General features: G+C 37.2%; 1 protein-coding gene across 2 annotated transcripts in view; it reads right to left on the bottom strand.

The window, feature by feature from the left end:
• Window positions 1-17,505, bottom strand: part of BIRC6 (baculoviral IAP repeat containing 6) — a 295,513-nt gene that overhangs the window by 226,688 nt on the left and 51,320 nt on the right. For both annotated transcript variants that reach the window (XM_036749540.1, XM_036749541.1), the window contains exon 4: window positions 11,951-12,144. In XM_036749540.1, the coding sequence (XP_036605435.1) occupies window positions 11,951-12,144 (194 nt within the window). The remainder of the gene's footprint in view (window positions 1-11,950; window positions 12,145-17,505) is intronic.

The raw sequence follows: 17,505 nt of genomic DNA, 5'->3' as shown, positions 1-17,505 counted from the left end.
GAATGTGGCTAGTACAGAATCATGGTCTGGGAAAGAACCCGACGGATAGTGGAATTGGGACATCATGTGAAGATGAAGAACTGATTAGGGGTCATAAAGAAGAGGGAGAACTGGAATGAATCTCAAAGCAGGAGAGGTTACTGAGTGATAGTAGGAAATGATAGGTCCTTATTTAATCACTCAATCAAAAATTTTAGCAGCTATTATCTACCAGTCTCCAGGGCACTATCCTTCTTTCCTAAACAAGTTCAATGTATGGCTCACATTTTCTCTCTACTCCCCAACACTGCTGCCTTCATATTTAAACACCCTAACTTACTAGCTCCTCAACTTACTCATTTCCAACAACCAACTCACCCACCAAACAGCCTCAACTACATACATACATACATACATACATACAGACATAAGTGGTCATGCCCCTAATCTTTCTATCTTCCAAAAATATTCCCAATTTCACGATTGTTAATTCTGAAATATCCTTACCTGATTATACTTTGTAGTCATCCCACTTCTCCCTCTACCTTACAAACCCAGTTCTTCATCCTCAAAATGATGATCCAATCCCATCAACCCTCAAGTTCTTTCCCAGACTATCACCACTATATTGGCTACACTCACTTCCCTTCCTCTTCTTGATCCCACAGTGAACCAGTTTAAATCTACACTATCCTTTTCTCTTGACTTCTTTACAACTTTATCCTATTGCTGCTCTTGCCCTAACTTCAGCCTTAGATTACCAGAACAATCTGCTGCCTTGTCTCCTGCAAACAATCAGTTGAACAAAACTGGAGAAAAATCACAGAACCTCTGTCCCGGGCCCTCTTCTCTTCTAGCTCTGTATTATTTCATTTCATCCCATTAGCTCCTGTGAGTTCAATTATCATCTCTATACAGATGATTCCTCTATTTATCCAGCCCTATTTTCTCTTCTTACCTCCAGCCTCACATCTCCAACTGCCTCTTCAACTTCTAGAATTTAATATACCATAAACATCTTTAACTCAACATGCCCAAAACTGACTTGTCATCTTACCGTGCTAACGTCTCACAACTATGTCCCTGTCTCTCCTCTAATACTGTGACCAGCCTGGTTGGGGAGCTCATCACCTCACAGGTAAACTATTGCAATGGAGGGAGGGGGAGATATGAGAGGGCGGGGTGTGGAGAAGAGTGTTGATCTGCCTGCCATTCTAGTTCATTCTCTATTCAGCTAAGTAATTTTCTTGAAGAGTTTATCTAACAATATCACCACCCACCTTCTTCCTATACATTCCTGTTCAATAAACTCCAGTGGCTCCCCATTACCTCCAGGATTAGATATAAAATGCCCTGTTATTCAAAACCATTCATAATCTACACCCCCTCCCCCATCTTTCTAGTGTTCTTAGACCTTACCACCACCTGCATATACTCTACGATTCAGTGATCCTCGATGTTCTTTGCACAAGATATACCATCTCTGTGCTTTTTCACAGGATGCCCTCCATGACTGTGATGGTCTCCCACCTCACCTCCATCTCCTGGATTCCTTCAAGTCTGAACAAAAATATGACCTCTGACAAGAATCTTTCCCTACCCCCCCCTTAATGCTAGTGCCTTCCCTCTACTGATTATCTATAATTAATCCTGTTCATATCTTGATGGTACATATTTAATTGCAAACTATTTGCCAATTAAGACTGAGTTTCCTGAGAGCAGGAACTATTTTTTCCCCTTTTCTTTGTATTCCTGGCACTTAACACAATGCAGGACAAATAGCAGTAGCTTATTAAATGTTAACTTCCTTAATAAGGAATGATCATTCATTGAGATGAACAGATCCAAGAGTAGATGCATATATCAATTAAATAGAACCCCTGCCAAAAGTTGAGACAAGAAAGTAAGGCTAAGCACAAGTATATACTACACAAATTATATTGAAATGGTAACTGGTGAGGGGAAAAGAAAGTGTCACCCCCGCCCCCAAAATCTCAAAATGGTTACAAAGCTATTTTTCTCTAAATTTATTGGATTGGTTAATTTCCCAGAGACTTTCTAAAAAGCATACATGCATTGACGTGTGTCATATAGCTGCTAGAGGACTACCCTCGGTGTCAGAAAAAACTTGTGTTTAAATTCTGCCTGTGATACATATAGATGAGTGATCATGGGCAAAACCCTTAACCTCTCAGCGCCCAAACTCTAATATGTATAACAGGTATTCTCGAGTATAGTTAAAATCACAGGTCTTATCTCCACATCCCCCCAAAAACACTTGTTTAAGAAAACAAAATTATAAATAATACTATCTCTAAGATATCATTAAGAGACTATCTTGTCCTGACAGCACTACTACCAACAAAATGATACAGAAGCCACCAGTAACAACAAATCTAAGAAATACCATGGATAAAATCACAGAAAGTGGCATTTTCCTATAAACCCATAATTTACATTTTGCTTCAATTCTGCCCCTATTTTCCAGAACCATCTTATTTCATACAACTACTCTAAATGTCATTTTCTTTGTGATTTCTCTGTTGGTGAAGTTCTGAATCGGCCTAGGTGAATTGGCCTGGAAAGCAATTTGGAATTGTTTCTATCGTATAAGTAACTTGTTATTAACATCCTCCACTGGAATGTAAGCTCCTTAAGTGCATTAATTTTTTTGCCCTCCATTGTATTGTGTAGTTAGCATAGTGACTACGGATATAGTAGGTACTTGATGTTTGCTGAATGATTGATGAATAAAGAGCAATGAAGAAATATTTAAGAAATCATGAAAAGTTACATAAAAAGAATCGGAAAAACAATATGTACAATGAATACAAGGTTGAATAAAACTGTTGGAAAAAATGAAATAGAAGTAAAACCTGCAAAATCAAAGCCATCAAACTTGGCTCCATAGAAGAGATACGAAAAAGCATTCACATCAAGGGTATATGACTACAGATAGGTATAGAACGCTGTATAATGCTAGACTTCTTCAAAGTGTTGGTTACCTTTATGGAACTGTTTTTTTTCTTCCCTTCCTTTAAAAATGTTTTGTTAAAAAAGATGGCTCTTTGGGACAGGGAGGTAATGAAGATGATATAAAAACTACTGTTCGGTCATTTTTCAGGCTTGTCCAACACTTTGTGACCCAATTTGGGGTTTTCTTGGCAAAGATACTGGAATAGTTTACTATTTCCTTCTCCAGTTTACCCTACAGATGAGAAAACTTAGGCAAACAGGTTTAAGTGACTTCCCAGGGTCAAACAACTGTGTCAAATTTGAAGTCAGAAAGATGATTCTTCCTGACTCTAGGCACACAGCACTTGATCCACAACACCACGCAGCTGAGAGTATAAAAACTATAAACAATTTTTAAAGGAAAAAAATAAAGGATTGCTGAAGATTATAATATTCTCGCTCCGATTAGAGAGCAGAGGCACAAAACTGCTATTTAAGAAAAGGGTCCATGCCCAAAGGGCTATAAAAATGTGCATACCCTTTGACCCAGCAATACCACTTCTAGGTTTGTATCCCAAAGAGACCGTAAAAATGGGGAAAGGACCCACATGTACAAAAATATTTATAGCAGCTTTTTCTGTGGTGGCAAAGAACTGGAAATTGAGGGGATGCTCATCAGCTGGGGAATGGCAGAACAAGTTGCGGTATATGAATGTAAAGGAATATTATCATATTATAAGAAATGATGAGCAGGTGGACTTCAGAAAAACCTGGAGAAGCCATCAGTAAGTTAAAGATCTTTCCAGCCCATTGAATAGGTCTCAGGTGGGGCCAACAAAGGGAGGCCTGATTAGAGGCAGGCCCACACCTTTATGATGCTGATCAAGGATTAAAGATTCTTCCCACCCCCACAATAGACCTCAGGTGAGGCCAACAAAAGGCAGCCCAATTAGAGGCAGGCCCCCACCACACACTAACTAGGTGTGAGGTCCCAGGCCCCACACCTTTTTGCCAAGTAGGCTCTGAGCCCTCAGGGCCCTGACAAGGGTATAAAAGCTCTGAGGTTGGTGTTTTGCTCTGCAGGCTCTCCCTCACTAGAAGAATGTCCTGTGATTTGACCAGATGAGACTCTGGGTAGCCACTGGAGCCCCCAGCTTTGAAAATGCAGATGTTGGTGCCTCTCTCTCTGGTAACTATGTTATTCTTTGGTCAGACAGAGGCCTGTCTGTTGATCTCTGTGTATTTGCTCTGCTTATATAATGTATGTTTGTAATTTCTGTTTATATTCTCTCTGAAGTTCAGGATGCTGGCTTTTCCCCCTGAACTAAGTGAATGATATATGTATGCTTGATTAAAGTGAGACTGTAAACCCCTTACAATTGATTTCCTTACAAAAGCATATTAAAGGACCTGTGCTGGCAGCCCATCTTATGTATTTGTGCTGTTGGTCTTACACAGCCATGGAAGTGGCAAGCAACATTGTTGTTACAACTTATATAAACCAATGTAGAATGAAGTGAGCAGAACCAGGAAAATATTGTAACAGCCATATTGTGTGGTGTCTAACTTTGACAAACATCTCTTCTTAACAATGCAAGGATCTAAGACAACTCCAAAAGACTCATGATGGAAAATGCTGTCCACATCCAGAAAAAGAACTATGGAGTCTGAATGCAGATAGAAGCATATTATTTGCTCTCTCTCTTTTTTTTGTTTCTTCTTTCTTGTGGTTTCTCCCATTGGTTCTAATTTCTTCTTCACAACATGACTGATGGGAAAATAGGTTTAATATAAATGTATATGTAGAACCTGTATCAAATTACAGTCTTGGGGTGGGGGGGGGGGAGAGATGGGTAGAAAATTTGGAATCTTATGGAAGTGAAAACTAAAATTAAATGAATTTAATTTTGAAAGTCAGAGAGAGAAAAAGGAAGGAAGGAAGGAAGGAAGGAAGGAAGGGAGGGAGGGAGGGAGGGAGAGAAGTGTAAAGGCAATCAGTGAATGGGAAGATCTTCCCCGCCCATTTGAGTGGGCTTCTTGGGCAGGGCTCTCAGGGTCCTGGGGGGAGTGGCTAGGACCGGAGCCAATGGTAGGCGCTTGAGTTCTGGTCCACGCGATGACATGAAGCCTGTGGTGGGAGGAGCTTGCTGAACAGTTGGAGCAGAGTTAAGAGGCCGTTGGTGAGGTAGTTGGAGAGAGCAGTTAAGATCTGAAGGAGAGAGGAAGCAGTCAGCTAGCTGGAATACAGCTTGGAGATTGCGGCAGAAGCAGCAGCAACAGCAGCAGGCACTACAAAAAAGCAGGACTGACCCTTGTGAAGACCGGAGAGGGCTGAGCAGGGCTTGAGGTCAGTGGGTGGTCTTCTTGCTGGAGGGCCCTGGCATTGGGGGAAATACTGGCTTCCGCACCAGTATGGCTTGGCTTGCTGCCATAATGTTTTTCTGTGGCCTCCTGGTCACTAATGCGAGATGGGCATACTGGTTTTGGAAGGTTCTTGCCAGGATGTCGAATTGGGGACACTGGTCCGTGGGTCTGCTACTTTTGAGTTTCAATAAATGCTTTAACTCCTCTGCCTTCTACTTAGAGAATTCCTTATATCCTGCCATTCTGAGTGGTCACTCAGGCACATTCGTGGTTATCTTTAAAGTCATAAATTCTGTCTTAATTATATATCTGACAGCGAAGTAGATGGGATCGATAGGCATAAGATCTCTATTTAGAATCAGAAGAACTTCAGAGGAAGAGATGAATGTCCCAGGGTGGGAGGATCCATTTTATTCCTCCCTAGCAAAGGAATGGGCTAAAATAGCCAGACTCTATGAAAACTGGAAACCAAGGCTAGAGAGAGGAGATCCCAAGGATTTGGAAAGATGTTTACAACAGGTTAGAATTCAGTCAGGGGCATTACTATCTAGGCAAAGCTGGATAGCGCTATCAGCCTACTGGCTGGTATATGAAAGATTGAGATTAAGTGAAAGAAATGGGGGCACTCCTATACCATGGTAAGAAGAGGAATCTCAGATAGCAGGAGAACAAACTGTTGCTCAAGAGTCTACTGACTCAAATGAGAATTTTTCCGTTAATGTGGCTAGAAGCAACAGGAGGCCAAATAAGCCAAGAGTACATTTCAACCCAGCCCAGGTCGAGCCTGACTGTCTGCTTTGTCCTTGCCATGGTGGCAGGGGAAAGGAGTGGAGAGAAAATGAGACAATGTCAGGGGCTGAGGCACAAAACTCTACTAGGGTTCAGAATGTCCCTTGCATAGAGAATGAGAGATGGTCAAATACTCAGACAGACATTCGTCACATACAAAGGAGGAGGACAGAAACCCAAGATGACAATTCAGTTATGAGGGAAATTTCAGGAAGATTTTTCACAGCAAGAGATCACAGACATTTTGAGTAGATTCACCCAAAGAATGGGAGAACTGTTAACATCTTGGATGGTAAGACTCAGTGATCAAGGAGCCAGTGGAATATCAGTAGATGGGGTGGACTGTATGAGATTCATAGGTATCAGCCACAATCCTCTACTTCAGCAAGCATTTAGGGAACATCATCAGCAAAGAGATGGTGATGGCAAGACTAATCTGTTGGCGTTAGCCACTGAAGGATGTAATAAAAGATATGCTACTGATTCTTTGTGGCCCACTGAGAATAAACCTTGGTATTCACTTAGAGATTGTATAGTAAAACTAAAGGAGGAGGTAATGAAGACTGCTATCATGGCAGGAACTGCAGACAGATATTACAATGATCCCTTGGGAGTCCCTCATAGGAATTTAATAGCCAGGACAGCTCCTCCTACTTATAAACACCTCATTTTGACTCTGTTACATGGGAAAATAGGGAGCCATCTTTCAGCGGTGACAGATAAGATTTTACAGTTAAGTGACTTAGGAGATTGGAGAAGGGATAGATCTCCTTGAGAAAGAAGAGTGAATAGCCAGCAAATCTGGTGCCAAAATAGAGTGACCACTAAAGAAATGTTCACTGCTCTATTGAGAGCAGGGGTAGATAGATAAATGATAGATGCCATTCCAACCAATGAACTGTACAGAATGTACCGAGATAAAGGTTCTTGCCAGGATGTCAAATTGGGGACACTGGTCCATGGGTTTGCTACTTTTGAGTTTCAATAAATGCTTTAACTCCTCTGCCTTCTACTCAGAAAACTCCTTATATCCTGCTGTTCTGGACCATTCTGGCATATTCATGGTTATCTTTGAAGTCATGAATTCTGCCTTAATGATACAGAAGGGAAGGAAGGAGGGAGGAAAAGAGGAAGGAAGGAAGGAAGGAAGGAAGGAAGGAAGGAAGGAAGGAAGGAAGGAAGGAAGGAAGGGAGGGAGGGAGGGAGGCATCCAGGACAGCCATCTCTTTATTTCCCACCCAACTGCACTCCAATTTCTCCATCATGCCCCCAAACAGGGTGCCTCCCTTCACCTCAACCTCTTTGGGCTTCCCTTTTTGTGTAGTCTTCTCCCATTCAAATGTAAGCTCCTAAGGACAAAGGCCCTCCTTTCTTTTTTGTTTTGTATCCCGGGCACTTATTACAGTGCCTGGCACATAATGTGTTTAATAAATGTTTATTAACTGATAGATCATGTCCAAGAAATTAGTCCTTAAAGCCACATGTGGTATATTTGTCACTTCTAGAAGAGCGACTATAGGTTTCAGAAAAGAAAAGTCCGATTTGAGGCTTGAACAAATATCTGAGATTGATAGGCTTCTGGGTAAGGATATAATAAACTGACCATGAGCTGTTAAGAATGTTTCTGCCTATGTCTTAGAAATCTAATCCAAAATATTTGAAACTGACAAGAGAAAGAAAAATTAACCAGACAGCCATTGGATTCTCTCTCTACCAAATGATAATTTCATTCTGTTCCTTGTGGGAAACTTTCAAAGAGATACATTCAAGACACAAATAATGAAACAGGCCATGCCAGAAACCATCCTATATAATAGCAAGGAGGCAGAAAGAGCCCCTGGCCACTTTCATCTAACCAATTGACATAGAACCATGACCCCTGCACCTTGCCATGCATCCAGCTGTCCCACCTTTGGATTTCCAGGCCTTTACATTGACCCTGATGTTGAACATTCCTCTTCTGGCTCTGTTTCCACTTCTCTGGACTTCACCACAATGCCTCAGGTGCCTTCTCACCATGGTGGTTCCCTCATCCCCGATGGCCTTTTCACAGTGACAACAGCTCTCTGCTATTGCAGCATCCTTCTCCTGTTAGTGATTTCCTACCATCATCCTAAATTCCTCTCTCATTCTTAATTCTCACTCTGGATTTCTCTACCATGCCCCCATGAGGTACTTTCTCTTCCCATCCACCCCCAACTTTTTAGCCCACTTTTATATGCTGCCTTCCTCCATTTGTGAGGGCAGGGGCTTTTTTTTCTTTTGCTTATATTTCTATCCCCAGTGCTTAGAACCATGGCTAGTCAGCATAAATATATATAACATATATATTTATATATATACAATTAATATATACAAATATATTAATATAACAAATATATTAATATTCAAATGTTTAAATATTTAACAAATAAAAATATAAATAAATACTTGCTAACTGACTATAGGAACTAACAAGGAAAAAATATGCTGAGGATCTGATCCTTGCCAACAAGGAAGAACAATGAAGAGTACAAAGACTGGGAATAGTGGGGGATAGTTAGTAATCCATCTTAGAATCTGTAACAGAAAATGTAATTTACAAAGAACACTGACAGAAATATTGCTAAGTACAAGACATTACTCTCTATCCCAGATCATAAGGCCAGGGTCTACCCCATCCCTTTATCATTATAAGTCTCCATCACAAATTCCCATGCCTTACCATTTCAGGCTATGTGTCCCCACTTCCACTCTAGATGCTGGCTGCAACTAGAACTCAGACATTCCTTCTCCTAAGGAACGGAGGTACAATACTTTCTTGGAGAAGGAGACTTTCCAAATGTACAAGCTCCCTCCAGACTAATCCATCATAAGGTCTCAGCCTCCCACTATACTTCCTCCCTGATAATGACAAATAACTAACTTCCAACAACATCACAGAATACAAAATAAGTTTACAAAAACTATCAGCAATTCTTCAGAGTTCTAGCAACAACAAAAACAAGAGAGAGAAAAATTCCACTATTTACAAAAATAAAGGTTTAGATAATTATAGGGGTAGTAAATGTTTATGCTTGGCCTGCACCAGTACAATAAAAATGATACTGACTAATTTATTTACAAGTCAAATTGACACTTTGCCAAACTAGTTTTGAAAGAGTAAAAAGGTAAAAAATGAGTAGAGATATCAAAGTATATTATAAAGCAAAAATTCACAAAACTATTTTCTGCAGATAAAAAGTCTCAATAATACATTAGTAAGTGGAACAGACTAGATAAAAATCAGAAATAAATGAGCTTAGTAGTACAGTATTCAATTAAAAAAAAAAACCATAAACTGATAGAAGTAGGAATCTCTATTAAATAAAAACTGCTGGGGCAGCTAGGTGGTGCAGTGAGTAGAGCACCGGCCCTGCTCTCAGGAGGACCTGAGTTCAAATCCAGCCTCAGACACTTGACACACTTACCAGCTGTGTGACCTTGGGGAAGTCACTTAACCCCAACTGCCCTGCCCTCCCCCCCCCCGAAAAAAAAAAAAAACTCCTAGAAAAAATGGAATGTTGGCAGAAAACAAACTCTGACTAGTATATCTTGTGCAACTTACCCCAATGAGTTCCAAATGGATTTACAAACTAATTATAAAAGGTCTCATCATTGTTTACAGAGGGAGAATGGAAAGAGGTACTTTTCATAGCTATCACTGGGAGAAAACTCTTAAACAGGAAAGGAAATTATCAAAGAAATTAGACAATTGTAGCTTCATAAAAGTAAAGAAGTTTTGTTCAAATAAAATGAAAGCAAATATGTTAAAAGTCCACTGAGGGAAAAAATTCTGCATCAATATTTCTGAAAGTATCAGATAAGAGATAAAAGAAACTAACACAAATAAGACTAAGAATCATTTCCAAACAGATAAGTGGTCTAAGGAGAAGAATGATGAGTTTTCAAAAAAATTACAAATTCTCAATATCCAAATGAAAGGCTGCTCCAAACAACAATTAAAAGGAAATATCCAAATTCAAATTCCACCAAGGTTTTTATCTCACACATAGAAAACTTGTAAATCTGTCAAAAGATGGAAATAATCCATGCAGGAGGTACTATTCTATTAGAAGATAGAAACACTAAGATGCTGGTAGACTTGTAAATTGGCCTAAACATGCCAGAATACAAATGGGAATTATACAACAATTCAATAAACTACTTTTAAGCCATGAAGAGGAAAAGACACAGAAAAGTCCTACATATACCAAATTATTTACGGCAGCAAATAATTATGGAATTATTTATAGCTTTTATTCATGGAATGAAAAACTGGAAAGAAAGTAGGTTCCCATCAATTGGGAAATAGCTGAACAAAGTATGGCACAGGAACGTAATGGAATGTTATTGTGTGCCAAGAAAAAACAATTAGGAAAAACGTAAGAAGATGTACATGAATTGATTCTATGAAGAAAAAAGAAATGGAAGACCAAAATACCCAATGACTAAGATTAAGTTTTCTCACGTATAAAATGAAGACAAAGACTCTAGTTCCATTATGTTCCATAATCCTAACTGCTTGAAAAACAACACAAAAAGATAAAGAAATTAAAATTAAATGCAATGACCAATGCTGACTATAGAAGACTAGTGATGAAACACTTCCTTGCTCTGAGTAGAGAGAAGTCGATTGTAAACTCAAAATGAACCAAACACATCAGATACAACAGCTATATTTATAGGGGAAAAAAGGAAAAAGGTGGGTATAAAACAGTGATAAGTAATTATGGAAAGAATTCAGAGCCCAAGAAGATACCTGATTTTAACCTTTGGCCTCGAACAATATCTTAGGGTAGTGAAAAAAGTCCTATGTGAAAGATGAACCACAGAAAGTAATCTCTGAAAAACCATGGAAAATAGTAGAAGTACTGCAGAGGAGAAAAAAAGGTGAAATCCCTTCAAAAAGAAGTAGAGAATAAACTCGGTCTACTATAAACCAGTAAGCATGGTTTCAATTCCTAGCAAATTTCTCTAATATTATTAAAGGGATGGCTAGTGAATATCTAAAAAAAAGAAAAGCAGAGATCACAAAGAGCTCTTATGGCTTCTTCAGACGAACCTTCTTTACTTTTTTGAGATGGTTTCTAAACTTGTAGAACATGGGGTGTTAACTTCCCATTGGATTTCTTGACCATCATTTAGTCTGGGTTTTACTAGAGAAGTTTTGTAAGATCTGGGTGATCTCCTTCCTGTTCAGTCTTGGCAGAAAGATCTAATTCTAGTCCTTTCAAAACTGTACCCACTGACAACTGTCCAGGCTCAGTTCCTAAATGTTATTGAGATCATGCCTCTCTGCAAGTATGCAGTTCTTAAGCAATTAGTGCACACAACTTACCTTTTGCATAAACTATACGATGACATTAAAAATCGCTTGGTGCCACAGGCCAACCAGTCCCATCTCAACCATTTCCTCCAAATTTCACAAAAAAATAACTCAAAACAGCTAATGTCTGGCACTGATTAAAAACTTGTAAGTTATCCCAAAGGTAACTGAATTTCTAGCAATGAGAAAGTAATTTTTAAGTCTACTATATTTTAAATTTATTTGATTCAACAATTACATTTTGAGTCTCCACTACTTAGAAACGCTAAAAATACCATTTTAAACGTAACTTAATAGCTTCTTTAAAATGAATAATACAAGTAAAAATGTCTAAGTGAAAAATTAAATATTTTCACCTACTAATTTAACAGAAGCAAATGAAAATCTATTTTAATTTGAATTTTCCCCAAACTAAAGACTCCCCTTATTAAAATCAATAGAGAAACAACTTGCTTTTTAAATTAGTAATGAAGTCTCAATTCACCAAAAAAAGGCACAAATTAGAAGTTTCCATACCTGTCTACAGATCGACCTGGACCCACTCCAAGTTCAGGCCGCGCACTAGGTAAGAGGTAAGACAGCCTGTCCATCACTGAAGAGGCTACAGGTAAGGCAGCAACATTTTGATTTATTTTCTTGAGTTCATTTACAATGGCACTGGCAACAGACTTCAACACATGATGAGGAAGATGAAACGTAACTGTGGCCCACTACAATTTAAAAAAATATATAGGAGGAAAAGTTGAGAGCAAAAACTAAAAGTCTGCTTAATTTTACACACCAATACAACAGGTTAAATAAAACAAAATATATTAACATAATCTTTAATCTTCCGTATATTATAAAAGTATATAATTTAAACCACAAACTGCCAGTAAAATACCATTCTGAAGAGGTAAGTGGTCGTAATTGGGTTACTATCTGGCACACCCTATATAAATGGCAGCTAGGTGGCACAGTGAACAAAGCACTAGACCTGGAGTTAGGAAGGCATGAGCTTAAAATTCTGCCTAAAAAATTTAATAGTTATGTGACCACGGGAAAGTCACTTAACTTCTGTTCGCCTCAGTTTCCTCATCTATAAAATGGGGATAATAATAACACTGACTTCCCAGAATTGTTGTAAGAATAAAATTTTTATGAAGAACTTCTAAATTCTAAAGTGCTATCATTATTATTACTAATATTATTATTGTTATCATCATTATCATTACTATAATTATATCCACCTGTGGAAAACGAAAATGATCTGTAATAATAACGGGCTACATGCCCAAAGGGCTATAAAATCATGCATACCCTTTGACCAAGCAATATTATTACTAGGTCTGTATCCCAAAAAGATAAAAAACAAAAAGGAAAAGGACCTATGTGCACAAAAATATTTATAGCAGCTTTTTTAGTGGTGGCAAAGAATTGGAAATTGAGGGAATATCCACCAATTGGAAAATGGCTGAACAGGTTGTTGTATATGATTGTGATGGAATATTATTGTGCTTTAAGAAATGATAAACAGGATACTTTTAGAAAAACATAAAAGACTTACATGAACTGCTGCAAAGTGAAATGAGCAGAACCAGTATAACATTGTACACAGTAACAGCAATATTGTATGATGATCTACTATGAATAACTTAGCTATTCTCAGCAATAAAATGATCCAAGACAATTCTGCAGGACTTATCAAAGGTGCTGTCCATCTCCAGAGAGAGAACTGGTAGAGTGGTAGAGCTTCAGTGCAAACCAAAGATACTTTTTCATGGGGTTTTTTTTGTCTGTTTTCTTTCACAGAATGACTTACATGGAAATGGATTTTGCATGACTACACATGTATAACATGTCAAATTGCTTTCCTTTTCAATGAGGGGGGGAGGGAAGACGGGAAGAAATTTGGAACTCAAAATTTAGGAGAAAAAAATGTTAAAATTGTTTTTACATGTAATTGGGAAAAAATAAAATATTACATAAGATTTGAAAAAAAAATTATACACCAATCCACTGTGAATGACTCAATTATTTACAGCAATACAATGATCCAAGACAATTCCAAAGGACTCATGATGAAAAATGCTCTCCATCTCCAGAGAAAGAACTAATGGAGTCTCAATGCAGATGGAAGCATATTATTTCCACTGTCAGATTTTTTTATGTTTTTCCCCCTTTGTGTCTGTATCCTTTCACAATATGACTAACATAATAATATGTTGTGGATGATTAAACATGTAAAGCCTATAACAAATTGCTTACTATCTCAAACGGGGGAGGTAAGAGAGGGAAAGAGAAAATTTGGAACTCAAATTTTTTTTAAAATGAAATGTTTAAAATTGTCTTTACATATAACTGGAAAAAAATAAAATATTATTTTAAAATGAAATAAGAATAAAAAATGAAGTCCTAATGATAATAATAATAATGAGTTACAAAAAAAATTTGTACAATTGTAAGCAAACAAGGTATGATTAAAAAGAACACTGGATTAGGCATCAGAATACCTGGATTCTAGCTCTCACTCTTCCATTAGCTAACTGTATGATGTTGGGCAAATCCCAACCTCTCTGGGTCCTAGTTGAGGAGATAATCTTTAGGTGATCTCTAAAAGTCCCTCCCAGGTCTAAAATTCGGTGATCTTTGAATAGTCCTAAATCAACAAAAAAAGGGAATGTAAAGAAAACACATTTGTGCAAGAGATAAATATCAGTAACATAATTTGCACATGTACTCCAAGGTTTACTGGTATCTCTCTACAACTAGATCTTAATTTGCCAGAGGTAAAGGACCAAACATTGATGCTCTGTATGCCAAATGATGCTGCACACATAAGGGCACTATACAAATACTTGACTGAAAAGAATGACTTTTTAATATATTTATTATGACAAGTTATGGTTTAATCTTTACATATATTAAGTCATAAAGTGACCCTTTTAAATCACAATGTAAACATAGTTACTCAGCTAACTTTCTGGACAGAATAAGGAACAGTCTAGAGTGGTATGGGAAAGCAGACAGACATCTTTTACCGCCTACTTCATAATCAGGATTTCAGAAGAAAGAATTAGGTAAACGAAAAATAGAGAGAAAGACAACTGAAAGGTAGCTTAGTTGTTCCAAAAGAAAAAAGGTCAAAGCAAGAAAATATGAAACTCAATTGAAGCACTGCTACATTATGGAATCTAAGGCCATTTACAAAGATGATGTGGTAAAGATCATTTTGACCACCTGAGAAAACTAAGGCCAGAGAGGTCATGTGACTTGGGCAAGGTCCTACAGCAAACTAATAGCAGAGATTAAGTAGTACAGAAATGAGAATGCTGTACTTAGGACCTCAACTCATGACTACTGAAAAGCTCTACCTAAACTAGGATCTAGTCTCCACAAAGATATGAAATAGGTCTGAACAGAAATCATCCAAGGAAATTTAAAAAACTTTTTTCAACATCTTTTTTATCCCTTTCATTTCCAAATATTATATACCCACCCCATCCCCACACCCAGGTAAACCACCCTAGTTTTGAAAGGTGAAGGTAAAAAAGCAATAAAAAGAAGGTAAAAAAAATACCAACATACTGATACTATCTGATTTGTTTACCATGTTAGAGTCATTGGATTTGCTATTTTCTGATTCTGCTTATTTCACTCTGCATCAGTTCAATACATTTTCCTGTGGTTCTTCTTAGCCTTTATTTTTAATGGCCTACAAAATTCCATTACATCCAAGTACCACAATTCATTTAGCCATTCCCTAATCAATGGATACCTGCTTTATTTTCAATGCTTTATCACAAAAAGTGCTACGAATATTTTGGTACTTATGGAAACTTTTTCTGCCTAGCAGTGGGATCTCTCAGTCAAAAGATATTTTCATCACTTTTTCAGTGTAATAACAATTGTTTTTATAGAACAAAAGGATCAATTCATGGTATTGGTATGACTGTCTTCCTGCATGCAGTACTCTACTCCCACAACATCTCATATCTATGCTCTTCTCTACACTACAACTATACTGATCCAGAGCTCTCACCTCTTCCCTCACTTGGACTACTGAAACAACCTTCAAATTAATCTTCCTACCACAAGATGGTCCCCACTCCAATCTATCCTCCATAGATCTATGAAAGTGATTTTCTTGAAGTTCAGATCTTGTCCTACTCAAAAAACTTCAACTACACCCAATTACTCCAAAGATCAAGCGTAACTCCTCTAACATTTAAATACATTTACAACTTGACCTTTCTAGGCTTAGTAAAACAGACTGTCCTTCCCAAAATTCACATTTTAAGTACTTTAAAGTACACTAAGATTTTTTCTATTTTGCATACCTTTACATTCTCTCTCTTTCTCTCTCTCTCTCTCTCACACACACACACACACACACACACACACACACTCACACACACACAATTGTCTTTATACCCCCAGTTCACACTGCCTATACATAGTAAATGCTTAACAAATCCTTGTTGATTTTATTTTCCATCTTGTGCTATCTTTGCTAATTTACTGCTTGTGAAGTATAACCTGAGAAATTATCTTGGTCTGCATTTCTCTTATTATGAATGATCTGGGGCAATCACACACATAGTTGCCAATTCTTTCGAAAACTGATTTTAATGTCTTATCATCTGAAGTGGTCAAAAGAAAGAAGAATACAGAGTACAGAAATTCATTTCACTGAAAAAGGAGATAAAGAAGGAGGAAAGAGAATTAGAAAGAGGGTGAAATAAATGAGGGATAAGTCCGAAGCAAAATAAATGCTAAAGATGTAAACACACACACACACACACACACACACACACACCTCCTTTTGAGATGGCAAAGAATGGGATGTAAGGAAGTATCCGTAAACTGGGGAATGGATGAGTAAGCCTTAGTATATAAATGTAACGGAATACAACTATGCTGAATTTTATCAGCATAATGACCAACTAGGATTCCAGAGGACTAATATTTAAATATGCTACCCATCTCCTGGATAAAGGGCACAGAATGCAGAATGAGACAATATTTTTTTTAATATGGCCAACGTGGAAATATACTCTGATAGAATAGATACGTTTCCATTGTGTTTTGTTTTTCTTGTGGTCTCAATTGGGAGTTTTGCGGTGGGAGGGTGAAAGGACAGATCTTATAATGATAAGAACAATAAAAAAAAAAAAAGAAAAACTGATTTGAACAATTTACTGAAATGCAAATACAAATCATTAATGATCACTTGAAAAAATCTTTAAGAAAAAGGTCAGTCAGTAAACTTTTACAAAAATAAGTCACCACCATCACATCTATTAAACTTGCAGAAATAACAAAAAGCAGCTAAATTCAATGTTGGCAAGGAAAGGAATAAATCAGTACATGAGCTCATTTTTGGCGTGAATGAAAAATTATAGAATCATTTGATTCTATAGAACATAGTGTAAATTTTTAAAATAAACACTTTTTATCCCAACAATTCTCTTTTCAAAAATGTATTCTGAACTAAGTATTTAAAAGAGTTACTTGTTTAAAGATTTTTCATAGTAGCAGTACATGTAATTGAAAAAAAAAAAACTGGAAACAACTTAACAGAACAAATGGTTAAAATGTGATAGAGCAATATAATGGGATACAATCAAAACTGAGAAGATTGAGGAATGCAGGAAAAGCTACAAAAACCTTTATGAAATCATGCACAGTGAAAAGAAAATGGAACCAGAATATAATACACACATTAACTTAACTATAAACATAAAAGAGGAAATTTTAAAATGTTTTCATATGTTGTTATTAATTTCAGTGCACTAACATATAAATAAGTACTTCTAAGCAAGTTTACCTGGTGGTATGGATGTTCAATCTTAAGTTAATATTAATATTCAATTTTTAAATGACCAATAACAAATGCTTAGAATTGAGGCTTTATATTAGATTTTTTTCTTTTTCTCTTGCCCAACTGATCACATGTATATTTTTAAACTAGAAAAGCAAAATTAATTTTAACTTTTTGAAAACTCCTGCTACAATGTAAAAAGTGTTCATCCCTCATCATGTCCCATTTTCCCCATCCTCAAAAATCTAAATCACAGTAACCTATGATG

This window comes from Trichosurus vulpecula, chromosome 3, assembly GCF_011100635.1.
Source record: "Trichosurus vulpecula isolate mTriVul1 chromosome 3, mTriVul1.pri, whole genome shotgun sequence".
Classification (NCBI taxonomy): Eukaryota; Metazoa; Chordata; class Mammalia; order Diprotodontia; family Phalangeridae; genus Trichosurus; species Trichosurus vulpecula.
Note: the sequence above shows the minus strand (reverse complement) of the source record. Positions and strands in the feature narration are given on the sequence as shown.